At 42.6% G+C, this 21,730-nt stretch overlaps 1 protein-coding gene across 2 annotated transcripts; it reads left to right on the top strand.

The window, feature by feature from the left end:
• The first annotated feature begins 247 nt into the window (after positions 1–247).
• On the top strand, positions 248–21,076 carry gpc6b (glypican 6b). Of its 2 annotated transcripts, XM_046840087.1 has the most exons (11): positions 248–393; positions 2,272–2,449; positions 5,766–5,969; positions 11,348–11,506; positions 11,831–12,222; positions 12,946–13,111; positions 15,015–15,145; positions 15,307–15,429; positions 18,997–19,130; positions 19,223–19,326; positions 19,457–21,076. In XM_046840087.1, the coding sequence occupies exons 3-11, from the start codon at positions 5,801–5,803 to the stop codon at positions 19,651–19,653; spliced, it is 1,575 nt and encodes a 524-aa protein (XP_046696043.1). In that variant the 5' UTR covers positions 248–393; positions 2,272–2,449; positions 5,766–5,800; the 3' UTR covers positions 19,654–21,076. The 2 variants fall into 2 exon arrangements, with proteins under 2 accessions (XP_046696043.1, XP_046696034.1); XM_046840078.1 differs by lacking the exons at positions 248–393; positions 2,272–2,449 and having other exon boundaries at positions 5,578–5,969.
• The last annotated feature ends 654 nt before the right edge of the window (positions 21,077–21,730 follow it).

Below are 21,730 nucleotides of genomic sequence, written 5' to 3'. Positions count from 1 at the left end.
GAACATTTTCTTGTAGTTTCCAATCGTTATATACTTTGTGTCTGTTTTGCATTATAATAATAATAATTATTATTATTATTAGTAATAATCGTCGTATTAAATAATTGTTATTATTAATATTATTGTGACTTATGGTGATGACGTCAGGAGCGGATGTTTTGCCCTTGTGGCTGTTGTACGTTATAGTAAAGAGGTGCGTTCTGATTGGTCCACGGGCCTGATTTATGCTAATGAGGTAGTTGGAGTTTCTTTTGGTGCGCGCGGGCGCCGCCCTTCATTCAAGCACGCGGTGTGGGAGAGAGTCGCTGCTGCTGGTACTGTCGGTGGTGCGCGCGCGGCTCTCACGCGCTGTGTTTTCTCTTCCTGCAGTGTCGGACCTCGCGTGTGCGGACGGTAAGTACCAGTGTGTGTGTGTCTGTAAAAGATGGTGGATCTTCGGCGGGCGCGTGCGTTTGACGTGAAACCTGTTGTAGTAAAAGGCGCCGGGCATCGCCGCTCGTGCGCGCGCGCGTGTGTGTTTCGTGTACGTGTGCGCACGCGACGAACGGCGTGAGCCGGTGCTCATGCGCGCTTTCGTTTCATAAACACGCCGCCGCGTGTGTGTGTTGGAAATAGCGGCACGGGGAGTGTGGTTTGGAAAGGAGACCACTTCCACTACTAATAATACTATTAAGAAGTATACGCGCGAGCGGGCGCGTGCTCCGGTTCATCGCGCGGCGCGTTCTCGGCCAGGAACTAAATGCACGCGCGCAGCAACTTCAGGGATATTAAAAAGGAATAAATAAAACTCCGGCGCATGCATCCTCCTTTGAGTCCCGCTGGACGCAGAATGAAGTGTAGTCAAGTTTATAAGTTTGTACTTTTCAGACTTGTTACGATCTCCCGTGTGTGTGTGTGTGTGTGTGAGTTTTGTAAGTGCCTGCAGAACAAAGCACTGGAAGCACATGGGGGCTTACAGGCCGCACGAGACCTGTTAGCGCTCTGGCTAATGCACAGCGATACACACACCGGCACGCGCACGGGTTCTCTTCCCGACAGAAAGCCCGGGATTTATTAATACACACACGGACACGCACACAGCGCGCGCGGTTTCTGGTTTTCCTCCACTTTCCCGTGTGCGCGTGGTGGAGCGCGGTGTGCGCGCGCAGGCCGGGTGGGTGCTTTGCCGTAGTGTGCGCGTGCGGAGTTTTTCACTTTCCGACCATCAGGTTGTTCGCTTTGTTTATTTACACTATCAGTATTAGTAACCCGCAGCTCCTGACTGAAGTGTGGAGAACAGTCAGGGTTCTGCTGAAGCGCTACAGATATCGAGCTTGTGTGTGGAAACAGTTCGCGGTTTTACTGTTTCTTGTTTGACATGTTAACACTTTGTCCCTTTGGCGTGTTTTTTTACTGGACATGGCCCGGGGTCCCGGTTTGCCGCCCGGGGCCGCTCTCTATTCGAGTGTGTGTGTTTGTGTGTGTTGAGGGTGAGTTTATGATCCGGACACACCGCAGGTTCTGGAGCCGCCATGTTGGAGTGAGGCTCGGTGGTGAGAGGGAGCGGGGGGGCGCGTAAATGGGGGGGAGGTGCTGCGCATGCGCGGTTTTTCGGTCGCGCGAACTGATCGTGCGCACTCGCTGTGGGATCGACTGCGCATGCGCGGGTCTCCCAAGGCGGGCTGCACAAGCCACTGGTAAACACGTTAGTTCTGTTTCACACACACACACTTTCACACTCGCACTCTCACACACACAATGCTGAGAATCTGCCCCAGTCCCGAGTGTGATGTTTATAAATCCATAAACTCCAACACACTGAAACATCCAAAACTAGTTATTAATTGTTCTATGTGTGTGTGTGTGTGTGTGTGTGTGGATCACCAGGGCGTTTCAACACTAGCTTTCTGACTTCCTGGTTTAAAAGGACACGTGTGTGTGTGTGTGTGTGTGTGTGTGTACACTGGGATGTGTGTAGTGGAGATTCCTGGAAGGAGTCTCCAGTGTCAGGTTGTGTAGAATTCAGTCAGAAGTGTGTTATCTGCTGTAACGCGTGTGTTTCACTTCCATGGGTAAATGGATCATCATTCAGTAAAAGAATGTAAATATATGGAATAACAGGAATGAGGTGCTACAGGAAAGAGATCAGGGGGCAACATTGATTTTGAGGTTATTTCCAGTTATCACTCCATCCAGATGTTGGTTGTTCTTCAGTATCTCCATAAATTATTCAGTTTTTACCGTGTAATTTATCTGTAACCTGTGTTTTCTTTCCTATCTTATCACCGTCAGGTTTTTGCGGCTTTGCATCTTCAAGCAGACGTGAGATTCAGCGAGGGTTCGAGTGTCTGCAGAGTCAAAGTGCTTACAGTGCAGGTAGTTCAGAGAGTCATCTACTGCAGTGGAGGCACTTCAAGCTCTACACACTCCACACACACCTCCAGAGTAACACGGAGCTCCTCGCAGGACGGTGAGTTCCAACCTGAGGTCCTCCGGATCTCAGACGTTCCATCAGACGCCGTTAAACCTCCATCTAACTGAACTCGGTTTTTTTTTCGTATTAAATTTGAGTTTAGACCCGTTTTAAGTTGGTAGTTTGAGTTTTATTTGTTTAATTAAGACTAATAACGAGCTGCTGGTTATTAATGGCACTAATGCTGCTTTAATGAGGCCAAAAAATGCGCCAATGAAGAGAAATTGAGTTATTTGTTAAACTTGTCGTTAAAAAAGCTTTCAGAAACGTACTTTTGATGTCATCAGCTGCTTCTTTTGCTAAGGTGCATCTAGTGCAGATAGTGGATTGGACTGCCCTACTGCCCTAAGTGCTCCTTCTGGCATGAGAGAGCCGGAATATTCGTCCATCTGTCCGTCCATGTGCTGAGTTGCGTGTGTGTGTGTGTAACGTTCTTTTGTGGTCTTCTGTCAGTTTTGCATCGTTGCACCACAAGAAAAACAGAGTTGTGCAAATCTATGCAAAACTGACAGCAGCCTTCGGTGACCTCACGTCCCACCTGCGTTCCTCTCGATGTTCCTCTTGATGTTTCTCGCGGCAGTATTAAAGTGCTTATAGTGCAGGTAGTCTGGTCTTTAAAGCTTCTACCGCAGTGTGAGCACTTGAAGTACTTCCAGGCGAAGAGAAAACGACGTCCGCTTCCTTTTCACGTCACACGGTTCTGATCAGTTTTGCTGGTTTGCATTCAGCGTTCGGTCAGAAAACACGGCTGTGCAAATCCATGCAAAACTGATCGTAGCTGTGAATCGCGACAGTGATCCCGATTTCAGGGATTTTCCACATCACTTTATTTTTCTCTCGAGTTTTCAGTATATGGAAAAGTTTGATCCGGTTTTCTTCACGGATTTGGTACGAAGCTCAGAATTTCTTCTCCCGGTTCCCGGCAGGTTGGGATCAGCCGCAATGTTCTACCGTAATGAAATATTGCACTTGTCCCGGCCTGTCGAGAGCCCAGGGTTCTCCACCACACGGATCTCTGAACTGAAAGTGGAAATATTGTGCAATTTGTTGTAATGTCACTTTTTTCCCTCTAATAAATTCTGACTGACTTCTTTAACACACTGTGGTGATTGTGTTCTTGTTTGTGGGACAGAAGTCCAGCTTGAAAATCAGCTGCATTTCTCCGTTGTAGCTGTTTACAGCTGTGTGTTCGGCTTCGTTCTGTACAAGTCCTCAGAGCGGCAGCTTGAAGAATCTCAAATCAAACGAACGTGCGCTTAAAGAAAACACTCATAATGGAGTTCTTTTGTGTGCGTACACACACACACACACACACACACACACTCTAACCTCACTCAGCTCTATTATCTGGAGAAGAATGCCATTGATGTGAACATTTGAGTTGAAGTCAAATGCAGCCTCAGTAGAGTTTGGTTCCTCACACAGTGAGAGGCTTCTTCACCACCGCTGTTTCAGTTTTACTTCATGATCAACCTACAGATGAAACTGATCCTCAGCACCTGCTTGGTAGAATTGGTTGATCATAGACCAGATTTCTGATCCTACAGAATCCTGACTTTGCACATGAACTGAGTGAAGTGTAAGAACTGAAAGGAAAAGTGTTCACATTAAATACTGATGTAACTCGGATTCTTGTTTTGTAAATGTATATCTTTTTAAATACTTCACAGTATTTTTCCACAACCTCCTAAAACTTTCGGCTTATGTGCAACTTTACATTTGTCACACCGATTCGTTTGTGCTGTAGTTTTCTATCTGCACCACTAGATGGTGCTGTAGCATAAGAAATCATCGTGTCCACATTAAAGCCTCGTGCCGCGATGAACCTGATGAACGAATTCACCTGCACGATAAATATGATCCTGTTTACATCGCTTCAGTTTGCTGCTACTAAACTTTCCATCCTCATGTTCACAGAAAGCTGTAGAAGATTTTACAGCACAGCAGAGTGTAGACCGGTTCTGTTCTTCCCATAGCAACAAGTAGCTGCAGTCTGTTCTCACTATGTTCCTCATCTACAGTAAATACATTTAGATCCTGGCATGGATGAGAAGATATTATGAGAAGATATGGAAGAGATGAACACAACAGGCATAAACAACTTTTTGGTACTCTGCTTGCATACGTTTGTGCACCTTTGTATTAATGGGAAAGTGGTATTGTTTGGAATGAACCAATCACAGTCATCTTATTCATTGTTGTACACAAAAACATCCACATTTGGAAGTGATGATGCAACATGTCCTTCAGAAACCTGTAGAAGCGCAAAGGTGCAATTTTTGTCTAATACCAAAAAGCAACACCTCCATTCCACACCTGATCCACACAATGAACTGAAATCACACACCACTTATGTGATAATACACAGGAATTTAGATTTATTACTTTATAAAGTTCATATTGCTTAGTAAACTACTCAGTGCTTTTACAACATGTTCAGCATTCGTTAAGGGTACCAGAAAGACCAAGCAACACCTTAGGAACCATCTTGTATACCCTCAAGCACCAACTCAACACTGTCGGTATTGTATCTCATAGATGCTGTACAGTAACTGCTTATGATGAGTCACACACCATGTGGTTCGTGGAGAACATGCACAGGAACACTCAAGTCACACGAACAGCATTTTGGAAGTCTGGCTGCCTAATTAAGCAACCCTGAACCAACCCGAACCAGCCTGATCCAACCCGGTACAACTGGAGCCAGTCTGGACTAACCTGAGCCAACCCCAGCCAGCTCGAACCAACTTGAACCAGTCTAAACCCCATCCTGCCCCCTCCTGCTCTCACCTGCTGTATTTATTACATGTGGATGATTAGAACATGGAGAAAGAAAATTCCCCTGATTGTATCTCTCCTATGAAAGTGCCCACGTGTGAAATGGTATGGTAATAAAGTGAGTGATGGTGGTGGTGTAAACTATGAAGATACAGATGCTTGTACTGTTTTTTTTCACCTCTAATTTCCAGAAGATTCTGTATAACGGTGTGGGCGGTGAGACACCTCGGCCTCTCCGTGTGTCCCTCCCCGAGTCCCCGTGTCCCCGTGTCCCCGCCCTCACACCGAGCTGCTGATGCTGCTGCTTCTCCTTTTATACTCCACACCTCCTCGCGCACACGAACAAACCCAGCTCGAGAGCAGTCGCGTGCGTCTCCGGTTATGTTCGTGGTGGTGATGATGCTGCTGGTGATGATGATGATGGTGGTGGTCGCTCAACCCGGATGTGGTGCTGGTTGATCTTTTTTATTTCTTAAGTTGTGTTAGTAGTTGTAATTGCTTTTCCTCCTGTTTTTTTTTTCTTCTCCTCCACCAGTCGTTGTTAATTACCGTTAATAACACGGATGTGCGATGGTGCTCGCGCGCGCCGCCGCCGCCGCTGCTCTCTTTCTGTGCGCGCTCTGTGCGTCCGCGAGCGCCGAGGACCTCGTGAGCGCGAGCGCCGGCTGCGGCGCGGTGGCACAGGCGTACCGGGACATGGGCTTCAGCTCCGGGACCGTCCCCGACAATTACACAGCAGGTAAGAGACACGCGCGCGCACACACGCACGGTGCCCCACGAGCAGCGTGACACTTCTGTAGTACGTGTGATTATTGTGGACGTGGGTAAAAACTCTGGGGAACCCAGTAGAAACCATAACACACAGTCGTTCCCATTACAAACCATTCCTTAGCGGTTCCTCTCCCGGTATTGAAGCTTCTAGGAGCATTAATGACGTCCCTGACGGAGTCCATTACAGACCAACAGTTTGCCAAAGTTGTTAATGGTATCAGATACAACACCAAGAACACTAAGCAAACAAAATCCCCACTATTGATTTCCATCAAATCATTATAATAATTAAACCTGTTCTTTGAGGGGTTTGTGGTGTTCTTCTCAGCAGGTAGGACATGAAACCTGAAGGCTTTTTGTAAACATGAAAGTAAGAATCTCGTGTGAAACCTGTTTAAAGGTACAGAAACTTACTCTCTGCTCCTGTTTTTGATCATCAACCACATCTGCGTTCTCAGAGCCACCGAAACATGACCCAACCCACAAGTTCTCATCACTGATAAGACATCTGAAACTTTCTGAAAGTCCCAGAGATACTGGAATTACACATACACTGAGAGGAACATTCAAGAACTTTTCTATAATCTTTAAGAACTTAGGAAATCTGGTGCTATTGTGATTCCTCTTTCATGTTCCCAGATGAGCTGAACCTTCTACAGCATGCGGGTTCAAATTAAACTTTGTTGATATTTTCTAGACAGCTACAAGAGACACCTTGATTTTTCTACTCCAGAATATTGAAACATTTTACTGAGGTAAGTCCAAGGCTGAGGCACTGATCCTGATCTTCAGCACTGCAGCCTTATGGATTATTACACAATGACTATGTCCTACAGCACAAGATGGTGAAAGAGCAGCATTTTTGATCATCTTGATGACTTGCCATGAGCGAGAAGATTCGAGCATCATGATTTATTTCCAGAACTTTGAAGTTTTAACTCTGTCACCAGCATGGAGAACTTTTGCTTCAGTAGAACAGCCATGCAAAGTACAATCCGGATCATGTTGTGGTAAACATGGTGGTCCTTGTTTACACCAACATCCACAGAGTGTACAAAGTCCCCACATGTTTGTGAGATTCGAGCATGTTTCTCATTCCAGTAAACCGGTTCTGCAGCAGATGAGAACCTTGGAGAAGCCATCTCAGCACTTCAGGGCTTTGTGCTTTGTCACTGGAATATATTTACAGAGACTGTTGTCCTGCTTTGACTTCACGGCCGTATTTCAGAGTCGGTATCAGATGATCTTACTGACTCCGAGACTCTCGGCTTATGATGTGCAAATCATAAATTAGTGTGATGGCAGGGGCATGTGTGCTTTTGGAATCTTGTGACATTGCAGTCAGATCAGGTGACATGAGACACACTAGCTCTCAGGACAGCTGAGATCCAGGCCAGCATCATGTCCTGGACACCAGAGATGGTCTGACTACATGGCAGGTCATAACTCTACCTGTTGCTGGTGATGAGGGTTCGAGGTACAGGCCTGTGGGTTAGCGCTTTGCACTGTCTGCTGTATTATATGTGACTCCAGTCAGTATCACACACACCCTGGTCTGATCATGTAATAGAAGTCTGGACATGATGCTCCAGATCCCCTCTGAAGGTTCCAGAGTGCTGTTTTTGCTATACATTCATTAAGGGGCTCTGATTGGTCGGTCGGCGATCATAATTGGCCGATAAGCGATTTGGGCAGTTCGATTCAGAAGAGCCAATCAGATGACGCCAAACTTGAGACAAATTTTTCACGTTGATTTTCTTCAACAGTCTGAAAATCCTACAAGGTGTGTGAAAAACGCAACATTAGCAATCTGCAACGTGAACACATTTAATTTTAATACTTTACCTAATAAATAACACTACGTGGTAAATAGAAGACTTCAAATAGACCCTAAATTCGGTGATTTGGTATTGGATAATATAGCTTTCAGATGATCAGGAATCGGCCCCAATAATCCTGATCATGTTCTAATGCTCTAGTCCCGTCTCAGTCGTCATGTGCACCTGTTCTGCGTTTAGTCTTGATGAGCTTCTATAGATATACTCTGCTGTATGCAAAGCTTTTCTGTCTCATTGTGAAGTCCTGCCAATTTTTGTATTTGTGAAAACTTCTACAATCTTCTCAATGCTGATTGTGCCTACAAGCCTTAGATTATTTTGGATCCTTCACTCGCTTCTTAGTCTCCACTGCTACACGTGAAGAATAAACCGTCAGTGCTGGACCCATCAAATTCTTCTGTCACCCTAACAGGACACAATGCCATATCCACTTCTCTTCATCTTCATCTCTTCACACTGGGAAAGAATCTCAACCAGGATTCATCACAATTCAGACGAGAAACCTCACTGTAAGGGGATCCTAACTGAGAGACCTTCGTTGTTCAGGATCAATGATTCTGGCAGTGGTGGGCCTCAGGCCAGTACTGCCTCAAAAGAACAACAAAGTACAGCTTGGGTCACACTGCACAGGAACCTATCAGGAGCAGCTGAATCAGTCGCTGGATTGGTCTAGATCATCACTTCCTGATTTCAGCTCAATCCTAATTATCTGATTAGTTGATTAGGTGTATTGGAACAGGGTGAGGTTTAAAATGTTTAGGACCAGGGTTTGGAAGCTGTATTCTCTGGACCTAACCTGAAAACTTAATACCTGGACTGAGAAGAGCAAATCACCAAGCCTTTATTTTTCTCCTCCTATTGCCAAAAGATGATATAGATATTCTGAGCAAGTTTATTGTTAAATTGTAAACTAGCATTAATGCTAACATCAGTGTTTTTTCACTAAGTAGGAGTAGAAGGTATGACTTTGTTTGCCCCCTGCAGACATGGCCTGCCTTGACATTGGACACTGTTACAGTGGTTAAAATAGATCTCATGGTTTCCCACGGTGCTTACACAAAGATCACATAGCATGACTGTGCTGCAGATTGCTGAGATGGAAGGCTTGGGTTAGTTTGTTAATATCAACAGCACAGTAGAGCATAGCATTGTTTTAGCTTTCAGATCAGTTGAAGGATCATCACTGGAACACTTCATTCATTCACTCTTCCATTAGTAACCATTTTATCCTGGTAAGAGTTGCAGAGGGTAATGAGATGCGAGATCTTCGCAGGGCACCACAAACTAGCACACTTAATTATACCTGAGGATTTTGAACAGCTCAGGCTCATTGCTACACGAATCCAGAGAAATTAGAAAACAGTGTTTTTTTGTCTAAAAATTGCCAAACTATGGTTTCAAGCCGGTGTTCTCAGAGGTTAAACTCATGATTGCTTCACAGAAAAGCGAAATAAATCAATCCCAGATCACATGGTGTATGCAAAAATATCCTAAACTCCCCTGGAGAAGTAATTTATCTGGAGCATCTTTCTGAACACTTGCCCACAAATCAATTCTAAACGAATGAGACCGTATTCTCAAATGTTTATTTCCTGTAGGTTTAAAAAAAAAAAATTGTGCTTGAACCTGTCTGCATTGGTTTGAAATGGAAGACAATTTGCTGAATAAATGTTAAACAGCTATGCAAAAAAAATAATTTCAGCTAAAACATATCATCATCTAACCAAGAACCAGACCAAAATAAACCTCTTGACAATTTACGACCTTCCTTGACCTTCAGCAAAGGCATCTGTTGAATGTGTTCTGGTTTTGCCACGGAAAAAAAATACATGCTGGATTTTCCAAATCGTTACTGAGCAAGAAACATAACACCCACATACAGGAAGATACCCATTTTAGGACATTGCAAATAAATATCTGTCCAATGTTCAGAAAAACTGATTCACCAGCAAAATGTGTGGAGAGAGGAGATCCTGGAGCTCCTGGAGACCCTACATACAGTATAAAAGATTCATAGAGTCACGAGAGTTCATGTTCTCTTTCAGTTGCTTTGATGCCCCATGTTCTGAGCAGGTTCTCCTGGTGGAGAACATTCCATCTCAGATAAACATTCCCTAGATATGAATAAGTGTCTGAGTGTGTGTTCATAGTTGGACATGATGGCTTGGCATCTCCTCTAGGGTGTATCCCTGCCTCATGCCCAGTGTTCCCGGGATCAGCTCCAGATCCACCGCGACGCTGAGCAGGAAAAAGTAAAGTGTTTCCTGAACACGAGTCAGTTTAATATGCTTAGAAATGGACATTTTATGTTAACGCCCAACAACAAATCCACACTGCTGATCATTGTGAAAGCGTTTTTTGTATAAGTTGAGACGGGATCGTTGTGTCGGTGTTACAGCTAGCGCAGTTAGCCTTGTTTCTTCTTAGCCTCAGCATGATCATGGTTTAGCTAGGCCAAATTTAAATAAAGCTTGACTGAAAATAATCCAGTTTGGGTCCATTTGGAAAACCAGCAATGAGTTCCTGGTTTTGGTGGTTTAAACCCCAGTATCATCAAGGCTACATCTTTACTAATCCAGATCAATTTCAAAGCGGCATTTCCGTTTAAAAAAGACGTTTTGAAAGCTGGTTTTCACACAGTCCAAACTGCAAAACGCAAAAACGCTGCTTTCTAATCTATACACTTTGGAGAGTGTTTTCAAAAATCTACGTTTTCATTGACTGAAAATGCTGCTGTGCTGTAGACTCCAGATCTTCCTTTTATTTATTACAACACATTCAGCCGTATTTGCCCCTTAAATAACATCTTGTTACGCGTCCTGCCTGCCATCAAACCAGACTACCGTTAGAAAGTTATTTTAAGTGTGAAGTCTGTGTAATTCAGGAATATAGTCTTTTAGAGATTAAACTATGCCACTATGAAAACAGCACAAATATTTCTGGTACACCAAAGATATTTCCCAGCATGCTCCAGAGCTATCTTACAGCAAACTGCAGCCTCCAATGTAACGCAGGAATTTTATTTCCCAAAAGAAAAACACTCAGGAGAAAAAACACTCCAGTACCAGACTCATCCAGTCCACTTGTAGGTTAATATCACCGCTTGTTTCTTTGTACTGATCACAAGTAAAAATTGGACATGGATCATTAAAATTTTAGGTCTTACCTTACAAAACCTGTTTGGCTCTGCCAGGAGGTTAAAGTACAGCTTTGTGAAAATGATAACCCCTGAGACTAACACCATTTAAATCAAAACGGTAATAGAATCTGCCACATAATAAACTGGTTTTATACTAAAACAGTACCAGGATGTTGCAGTCTAAAGCTCTGGTTCTGCCAGGAGGTTAAAATGCACTCGTGCAGAGCTTTAAACAAGTTTATAGTTTTAGATCAAAAAACAAATGAATAAAGAAACGATAAATAACCATCTCCGTCTCTTGATTGAAACTCTGAGGGTTCCATGTTAGACTTTTATTGTCGGTGTGACATTTCCTTCGTTATGTTCCAGGTGAATCCCTGCAGATCTGCACCCAAAACCTGACATGCTGCAGCCCAGAAATGGAGCAGAATTTCATCAAGAGGAGTAAACACGAGTTCAAGAAGTTTGTGGCCGAGGCCACTGAAGACCTGAGGAACATGTTTGAGTCCCGATATAAAAGGTTTGATGGTACGGTTTCTGTCTTTATATCTCATTTCTTTTGCTAAAAAAATCCACAGTGTTTCCCATTTGAGGACCCTGGAGTTCCTGCTTTACATGTTTTATCAGACTGCAGAATTGTTTTTAAATTTGAACAAAATTGGTGTTTGATGCTTGTTTTTTTTTTTACCTCAAGAAAAATAAAAAGGCAGTACTTTACAGATGCTGAATCCTGACACATAAAGTCATTTGCACACAGTTAATTGGGATTAAACAAACAAAATGCCTTCATCATCTTGAGTTTGTAATGCACATGAGATGTAATGTCTTTTGTCACCTTCTCTGGCTTGAAAGATTTCTTCCTGGGGCTCCTGGAGAAAACTGAGCGTTCCCTGAATGAGATGTTTGTTCGCACTTACGGAGAATTGTACACGCGAAACGCCGACGTCTTCCAGAGACTTTTTTCTGAACTGAAACACTATTACACTGGTGGAAACGTGAACCTGGAAGAGATGATTGACGATTTCTGGACCAGTCTGATGGAGCGCATGTTCCAGCTGCTCAACTCCCAGTACGACATCAATGACGATTACATGGAGTGCGTGAACAAGCACATGGACGACCTCAAGCCCTTTGGCGACGTGCCCAAAAAGTTTAAAGCGCAAGTGTCGAGGGCGTTTGTCGTCGCACGAACCTTCGTCCAGGGACTCGAGTTCGGGAACGAAGTGGCAAACAATGCATCCAAGGTTTGTTCGATTCCTCTTTGATGGACAGAACGGTGTTTAGATGCAATAATTTCAGATAATGTTGATTAGCGAGATTTGAGTTTGTCCAGAATTAAAACTTTTAAATAAACCACTTTACATCGAAAACAATTATTCTCCGATTCTGTAAACCTTATAAAAGTTACAGTTGCTCCAGTATCACCTCATAAACCGTCCGTGTGGAAACATAGCAAAGGTTGTATTTAGTCTTCATGCTCTATGTTGAGTTTGGTTTCACTAATAATAAACATACATTTGCATAAAGTATCAATATTTGTCAATGTGCATGTTGATGAGAGTATTAAAACTTTAAATGTATTAATTTAAGGTACATTTAGAACAGATTAAAATGCTACTCTTTACTTGAGTGCATGTCAAAGCCCAAACTTCTTTACTTGAACTTGAGTAAAAAAGTATTTTCAGTACTCCAACTTTTACCAGAGTCTTTTAAAACATGACTTTTACTTCACCACGTCAGAGACGGTCGATGCAGTACAGTGCAGTTAGGAACAATTATTGTCTGTTTAATGGTTTTTATTTATAAAAAGAGAGCGTACTACACAAGTGTCCAGGCACTTTTTTATGTCATCCCATTTGCATATACCCACCCAAATGCTGTTCAATTCTTTATTGTGATTGGTCAGAAGGTGCTGATCATTGTCTAATTAGCTAATGTCTCCTAATGACTGATTTCTTGTTTCTCAGGTTAGCATGAGCGCGGCGTGTGTTAGCAATGTGACTGAAATGCTGTACTGCCCATACTGCCAGGGCGAGACGATGTCAAAGCCGTGTAAAGATTACTGCCTTCACGTTCTAGAGCTGTGCTTGAAGCGGAGGCTCCTAATGACGGACGATTGGACGCGTTACGTTGGTAAGAATCTCCACGTTTACATCGCCATAGCGCCACGGCGAACCCGACTAGCTTATAGGACCCGTTGGTACTCGGGTCTCGTCATCAGCGGCACGGCGAGGATGTTGATCCAAACCGCACACCCTGCTCCCTGTACAGCCCGCTGTCTGAGCGATGCCTGGATGGGTTTATAATGAGTGTTTATGTGACCTCGGCGGTTTGGTTTTATTTTATTTTGGAGGTTAAATAAACGTGAATAAGTGGACAGACGAGCAGCTGTAGGCTGAGGATAATGGCTTACAGCTGTGCTCTTAACCACACACACACACATTCTGTGCAACAGTGGGCAACCAAGTACGCAGATACCAAAGCATGTTTCTCCAAAGTCCAAAGCATCGGTTAACAGTCAGAATCGGTGGAAATGTGAGCTGAGGGCCCGTGACTTTTCAGAAATCAGAAACTATAGTTTTAAATGGTTTCAAAACTAAACACATCCCGAGACCATCGGTTGACGAGAGATAAGAGGCGAATATTCAGAACTGGTTCAAGGTAACATCGTCTCGAATAATCACTCTTTATACCCGTGCTGCACAGAAAAGCATCTCACACACAACCTTAAGGTGGATGATGTGATTGTCTTTATTATTAAAAATATCCACCCTGCTTTCACTCGCATCTTTTCCCTGGTTGTTGGTATTTTGGAGTCCACATGACGCACGGCCGGTTGGTCTGGTGGCACTAATGTAATCCCAAACTATGTGTAAAATGCACGTTTGCAGGAAGAGAAGGATTTCCTCAAACATTTCTGTGGCTTTGTAGGGCATTTCAGAGTGGATTTAATGTTACCAAAATAAATCGGAACCAGGGAACGAGAGCAAAAAGAAAAATGCCTGTGTGAAACAACAAAAAGGTTTCGCCCTCGTTCACCTCGACACTGCGGATGATCGGATTGAGAAAGTGAAGGTCTGATACTGATAGACGTTTGTGGGAGTGTGTGGGAGAGAATTTGGATTCAAGATGTTTTTGTGAGTCTTTAGTTCATTAATCACATAACATTATAGTGTTTCCTTTGGATACATTTTACGAGGTGGTATCAAAAGGTTTAGAGACTAGTTTTTTAACATGCCAGCAGATGGCAGCACAAGGCTGCACGCACAGTCACAGGGAGCACAGAAGACGTTGCAGAGCAGTGAATGTGGAGTTAATAATCCAAATACAGTTTTTATGACTTATTATTATTGTGTTGCAATTTTTTAATGTAAAAATATTTTAGATGAATGATTATTTGTTTACAATAATAATAATTATGGCTTTAGGAAATGTTGGTATCTGTGTTGAAAAAAAAATTAGTGTTGCCCATTGACTGCATTATCATTTCTATTTACTTTAGAATTTTATTAAAGGTTTGTGTAAGTCGATGTATTAGGGGAATTTTACTGCTGAAGAAAAAAAAAACTAGACTTCCGGAGTCGAGACTGTAAAACCATCCGATCTTTCCATCACGAATGAATGCGGCTATTTCTAATTCACTGCTATTCAGCTGTAACAGGAGTTACATAGTGACTATTAACTTAATTAATTAAATTCTATTCTTAAGTCAGCATTATAAAAAGACATTTATAAGGAATAATATTTTCTAAAATTGTGTTTAGTTTTTGTTTGTATTGCAAGTGGACTTTAAAGCTGCAGTTTAGCTTTTACTTTATTTGGAAAATAGATTTTTTTAATATTAATAAAAAATATTTTTCAGGTTTTTAAAGTTAAAGTTTAAAACAACAAATTAAATATTTATCATCAAGAATAGCGCTGTATCTGTTCCTGCAATAAATATTTTATATACATAATTCCCAAATAACAAATAATAATAGTGAAACAAACTCGTCGATCATTTATCAACAAACACAGAATCTGCTCTTCTTTTCAGATGAGATGTTGCTGCTGATCGAGAGACTCGAAGGGCCGTTCAACATCGAGTCCATCATGGAGCCGATGGACGTAAAAATTTCAGACGCCATCATGAGCATGCAAGAGAGAACCATGGAGCTGTCATACGAAGTACTGCACATTTAATCCTCTATAACACCTGTTATAACACCACAGCACGCTCAGCTGAACGCTCACAAGTGACCGCGAGATGCTAGAGGCACATGTTTGGGTAAAAAGGTACAACTTCCTGTTTGAAATCATTTTCCTTTTCTCTTTCTGTGTGACTGCAGGTTTTTCAAGGTTGTGGTCAGCCGAAGCTTTTGGAAAAGAACAGAGTTGCCCGTGACGTCTCGAGCACGACTGGCCAAGGATTTGCACCGAGCGAGTCTGATGGCACAAACCTCCAAAAACTGGTGAACATTCACTTTATTAATAATCTGAGTGATTGTAAAATCAATTGAAGTTGAATAAAGTTATTTACCTAAATAATTACCTAAAAATAACATATGCTTCACCGCTTGCAGCACATGGTAGCAAGCAAAGTTTTATATTTAAGACATGAAAAAAGAATTGGCCAAAAAAAAGTTTTGAGCTTTAATTTTCAGGAACACTTTATTTCAACCTCTGACAAATGTGATGTTTTAAACATTTGATGGATCCTCAGGGAGATGGTATGGATCATGATTGTTACCTTTTAGAGTTTTTAAGAAATGTCACTCATGTTATGGGAATGTGGATGATTCGTGTGTCAGGCATCCCCTCAATTACATCAGTTTCCTGCTGTGTGTGTGTGTGTGTGTGTGTGTGTGTGTGTGTGTGTGTGTGTGTGTGTGTGTGTGTGTGTGTGTGTGTGTGTGAGCTGACTGTGGTAAACCACTTCCACAGACAGAGTGTTCTTACCCACACTGCACATTTGGTTTGGTTTTTGTGCAGCAGTTAGATTTATATTTAGTGTGGTTTTAGAGATGTTTGTGTTCTAATATCATCAATGATTCATACATCAGTTTTACCAAATAGACAAATAAAGCATATACCCCTCACTATACTCACTATACCCCTCACTATACCCCCTCACTATACCCCTCACTATACCCCTCACTATACCCACTCACTATACCCCTCACTATACCCCTCACTATACCCCCTCACTATACCCCTCACTATACCCCTTACTATACCCCTCACTATACCCCTCACTATACTCACTATACCCCTCACTATACTCACTATACCCCTCACTATACTCACTATACCCCCTCACTATACTCACTATACCCCTCACTATACCCCTCACTATACCCCTCACTATACCTCACTATACCCCTCACTATACCCCTTACTATACCCCCTCACTATACTCATTATACCCCTCACTATACCCCTTACTATACCCCCTCACTATACTCACTATACCCCTCACTATACCCACTCACTATACCCCTTACTATACCCCTTACTATACCCCTCACTATACCCCTTACTATACCCCTTACTATACCCCTCACTATACCCCTCACTATACCCCCTCACTATACCCCCTCACTATACCCCCACTATACCCCTCACTATACCCCTCACTATATTCACTATACCCCTCACTATACCCCTCACTATACCCCCTCACTATACCCCTCACTATATTCACTATACCCCTTACTATACCCCTCACTATACTCACTATACCCCTCACTATACCCACTCACTATACCCCTCACTATACCCCCTCACCATACTCACTATACCCCTTACTATACCCCCTCACCATACTCACTATACCCCCTCACTATACCCCTCACTATACTCACTATACCCCTCACTATACCCCTTACTAGACCCCTCACTATACTCACTATACCCCTCACTATACCCCTCACTATACCCCCTCACTATACTCACTATACCCCTCACTATACCCCTCACTATACTCACTATACCCCTCACTATACCCCTTACTATACCCCTCACTATACTCACTATACTCACTATACCCCTCACTATACCCACTCACTATACCCCTCACTATACCCCTTACTATACCCCTCACTATACTCACTATACCCCTCACTATACCCCTCACTATACCCCTCACTATACTCACTATACCCCTCACTATACCCCTCACTATACTCACTATACCCCTCACTATACTCACTATACCCCTCACTATATTCACTATACCCCTCACTATACCCCTCACTATACCCCTCACTATACCCCTCACTATATTCACTATACCCCTCACTATACCCCTCACTATACTCACTATACCCCTCGCTATACCCCTCACTATACTCACTATACCCCTCACTATACCCCTCACTATACCCCTTACTATCCCCTCACTATACCCCTCACTATACTCACTATACCCCTCCTTATACCCCCTCACCATACCCCTCACTATACTCACTATACCCCTCACTATACCCCTCACTATACTCACTATACCCCTCCTTATACCCCCTCACCATACCCCTCACTATACCCCTCACTATACCCCTCACTATACCCCTCACTATACCCCTCACTATACTCACTATACCCCTCACTATACTCATTATACCCCTCACTATACCCCTCACTATACTCACTATACCCCTCACTATACCCCTTACTATACTCCCTATACCCCTCACTATACCCCTCACTATACTCATAATACCCCTCACTATACTCCCTATACCCCTTACTATACCACCTCACTATACCCCTCTATATTCCCTATACCCCCTCACCATAACCCTCACTATATTCACTATACCCCTCACTATAACCCTCACTATATTCACTGTACCCCTCACTATACCCCTTACTATACCCCTCACTATACTCATAATACCCCTCACTATACCCCTCACTATAACCCTCACTATAACCCTCACTATATTCACTATAACCCTCACTATAACCCTCACTATATTCACTATACCCCCTCACTAATACCCCTCACTATACCCCTCACTATATTCACTATACCCCTCACTATACTCACTATAACACACATACATAACTATTTTTATGTGCCCCAGTTTGGCAAAATGACTTATTTATTCAGGGTGAAACAGTGAGGTTATGTAATGATAGTTTTCGGCAAATTCCACAATAACTATCGCTTAGCGATCCGAACCGCACCAATGTAAACACAACGCAGGCGACGGCGGTGTTTACTGTATTTAGTCAAAGTTTTTTATGGACATGAACATGTAATTTTACATGATGCAAAAATACTCGTACACAAAATATTTCAGATTTAAAGAAACATGTAATAGATGTTTAATACGCAGGTGATTATTAACAGCCCGGCTGTGTTCCAATCCTCGTTTCTATTTCACTTCCCGTGGTGAAGAGTTTCAGATCAGCACTAATGTGGCCATAAGGGAATTCGTCGGATTGAACTGTTCAGAGAAAAGAGTTCACGGTCACTGCATCTAAACTCAGGATAAGAACTAAATCAGCTTTTCTTACTTCTCTACAAGCAAGACCATTTGGCCAAAAGTATCAGGACACCTGATTTCTCCAGCCATACTGTATGTGAGTTTTCTCCAAAAGAAGCACAGAGTTTGGAGACACATCAATGTTTTGGAAAGTTTTGGGTGCAATTCACTTTAACTAGGAGACCCAAATCAGTTCCAGCATGACAATGCCCCTATGTACAAAGCCAGCTCCATGAAGATCTGCTTTTCATGGGCTGAAGTGAAGATCTCCTGCTAAAGAGCTCCAAGTGTACTAAACGTGATAAATGTGAACGCTGACTGCACCCCAGGCCTCCTCACCTCACCTACAAGCTCCATAAGAAATCTCCAAAATCTAGTGGAACGTCTTCCCAGAAAAGAGGAGGTTATTATAACAGGAAATAAAATCTAAATGCTGATCTTATGGTCAGGTGCCCACAAACGTTTTGCCATTGAGTGTATGTGTAGAGGTGCTTTAGCTCAAACCCCTAGAGAGGTTGTCCATGTTTTGTGTTGTGGTATTTTTAGGTTGGGGATGTTAAGGGGAAGTTGTCGGAGGTGAAATCGTTCTGGTCGTCGCTGCCCGAGTTCGTGTGTCAGGATGAAAACGTAGCGGCTCCAGCGGACGAGATGAACTGCTGGGACGGAGAGATAACAAGCTGGTACGTTGAAAAAGTGACCACTCCGAGGTCAGAGGTCTCTAAATCCCTCCCAAATTTCCTCCCTCACGTCCGTTTGTGTGTTTGTGCATCAGGAACGTCTCCAATGCCGCCAACACAGAGTTCATCGATTTTACGGCGATTCTCGGCTTGCTCAAGCGCGCTTATAAAGGATACCAGACGCTAGACGAAGACTCCAGTGAGACTCCAAACATCATATCACATTAGAAAATAATGATCATCCAAATTGCTTCTACTCTCTCACTTTCTCTCTCTATTTCTCTCTCTCTCTCTCTCTCTCTCTCTCTCTCTCTCTCTCTCCCTTTCAGGTGACGAGATGAGCGGATCAGGAAGTGGGAGTGGCTGCATGGACTCGTGTTTTCCTACACCTTCCACTCTCGCCACAGAAAACCCGAACATGGAGTTGTCCTCGGCTTCACGCCTCCATCCGTCCAACCTCCTCCTTCTCCTCCTTCTCTTTCACTCGGTTCTGTCCATCCTCACATCTCTCCAGCAGCAAAGATAACACACAACTTTACACTCATCTGCTTTGTAGCATCAATCAGGTTTTATTATGAAGGAAGGAAAACTAACTGGACGGACGGATGGATGTTCGTGCCCTTTGTAGGATCGTGGTTTCTTTGGTGGCATCCTTCTCTTTTATTTTCACTTCATAACCACTACATTTCAGTTCACTACTCTGTCCTTCACTGCTTTTTTTTTTAAAGTTTGGGCTTTTAGTGGTTACGAGGTAAACTGATAAATCATTTGAACTATTCATTATTTGTTTACCCAGGAAGCTGAAGCCCCGAATACCAGAACAGTAGCTGAATAGAAGCTACTTTACCATTCAGTTTTCGTTCACGTTCATGCTACACTCAGTTAATCCGTATTTACTCGTTTTCTTGTTCCAGATTTTTTTTTTTTGGTGGTGGAGTGAAGAGCATTTAATGTTGTACAATAAATATAGATACTCAGTACACTTGATTTGTTCAGCATTAGGGGAATAATAATAATAATAATAACAATAATTAGAAAATGACAGTACCTTGTTTAAATATTCACGCTCTTAAACTCATTTAGAAATGTTAGATCCCGTTCTCCTAGTCCAGATCTACACGAAATTGCACGTCAAATGTATACTATCCGCAAGTAATTTGTAATAGTGAAGCACGGTGGTGGGAGCGTCACATTACGAGGATGTTCTTGTGCAGAGATACGATTCATGATAAAGAACAAGCTGGATGAAACATTTTTTTAACCTTAATTATGAAAGTAATATTTGTACCCTTAAATGTTTTAAAAGGTCAGTTTCAGGTTGTAACATGACTCAGTGTGGGTTTTTTAGTCACATGATTTCTGAGCAACTCAGGTTTTTTCGAGCAGGAACGATGGAACATGATGTAAAACATTTAGAACCTACACGAATATACACTTTGCTGTGAGAAATGCCATGTGTTTTACATTCACCTCACTTTATAAATTCATAAATGCCTTTATTTTTATATACATGACACTTAGTGGCCACTTTAATAGGAACACCTGCACCTCTGCTTCAATTCAAAAACAGGTGATGAGGTAATGATCTTCAGCTGCCTGCTTTGAGCCAATCCCTGCCCCTGTAACCACAGAGTGCTCTTCACCATGTTCTGAGATGCTTTTCTGCTCACCACGGTTGGAAAGAGTGCCTTTTTTGTTTGCACTGCTGTGACATGAACCTCCAGCTGTACAGGTGTTCCTAATAAAGTAGTCTAGGAGTCATAAGGTCACTGAGTCTTGCATCCAAATCAGAGCGACTTAGGGGCACTAATACATTTTGTATACGTACAGAAAACAGCAAAAAGCCCCATTTTACAATAAATTAAGAGAAATGTTTTATTAATTTTTCCGAAGTCTTGTTTATTCGAATGAATTGTTGTTTGATACAAATAAATCAACTGGAAGGAAAATCGTGGTTCTTTTCATGTGAGTACATTTGCTTAAATACTATATTTTCTGTGCTGCATTTAATTTGTGGCGTTTTTAACGATTTGATAAAAAATAACACTTTGTTTATATACCGATTATATTAGTGGGTTTGTCGCCCTCTTCTGTCTGAGAGTGGAATTGCAGTGAAAATCCAATAACGGAGTATTTATGAACATGATGGTGAATAAAAGTTCCCTCGCAGGTGTTCAAGCATATGAGCATTTTCACGTCCTTTGATTGGACTGTCAGAGAGCGTCAATATTCCGAGCTCACGAACCGCAATCTCAAATATATTCATGTGGATTTTATTTCACAATGACTGACAGAAGAGAAGAAACCTCGGGGTGAATATCAGTGCTTCTGCTGGAGATGATGTATGTGGAGGTGCAGTTGTGGCTCCAGTGAAAGGAGACGTGTTGAATTGTGATCATTGGGTTTCTTGTTTTAGTTTTCATTCTGACTGAATGAGATCCTGTGTGATGCAGCGCTCTGATCTACTGCACTTCTCTATAATACTGATGGATTCTGCAGACGTGACGTCATACTGGTGGGATTAAGAGGGAGATTGTTTGAGGTAGAACTGAAGGTCTGGAGGTGAAATACTCAACCTGATACTGAATAACTGTGAATACAGG

Source organism: Silurus meridionalis, chromosome 3 (assembly GCF_014805685.1).
Source record: "Silurus meridionalis isolate SWU-2019-XX chromosome 3, ASM1480568v1, whole genome shotgun sequence".
Classification (NCBI taxonomy): domain Eukaryota; kingdom Metazoa; phylum Chordata; class Actinopteri; order Siluriformes; family Siluridae; genus Silurus; species Silurus meridionalis.
Note: the sequence above shows the minus strand (reverse complement) of the source record. Positions and strands in the feature narration are given on the sequence as shown.

Excerpts from the sequence above, each read along its gene's own strand:
- gpc6b (XM_046840087.1), top strand. The coding sequence starts at position 5,801 with ATGGTGCTCGCGCGCGCCGCCGCCGCCGCTGCTCTCTTTCTGTGCGCG. Across the intron at positions 13,112-15,014 it reads CGATTGGACGCGTTACGTTG|ATGAGATGTTGCTGCTGATC; the intron begins GTAAGAATCTCC and ends TCTTCTTTTCAG. Across the intron at positions 19,327-19,456 it reads GACGCTAGACGAAGACTCCA|GTGACGAGATGAGCGGATCA; the intron begins GTGAGACTCCAA and ends TCTCCCTTTCAG.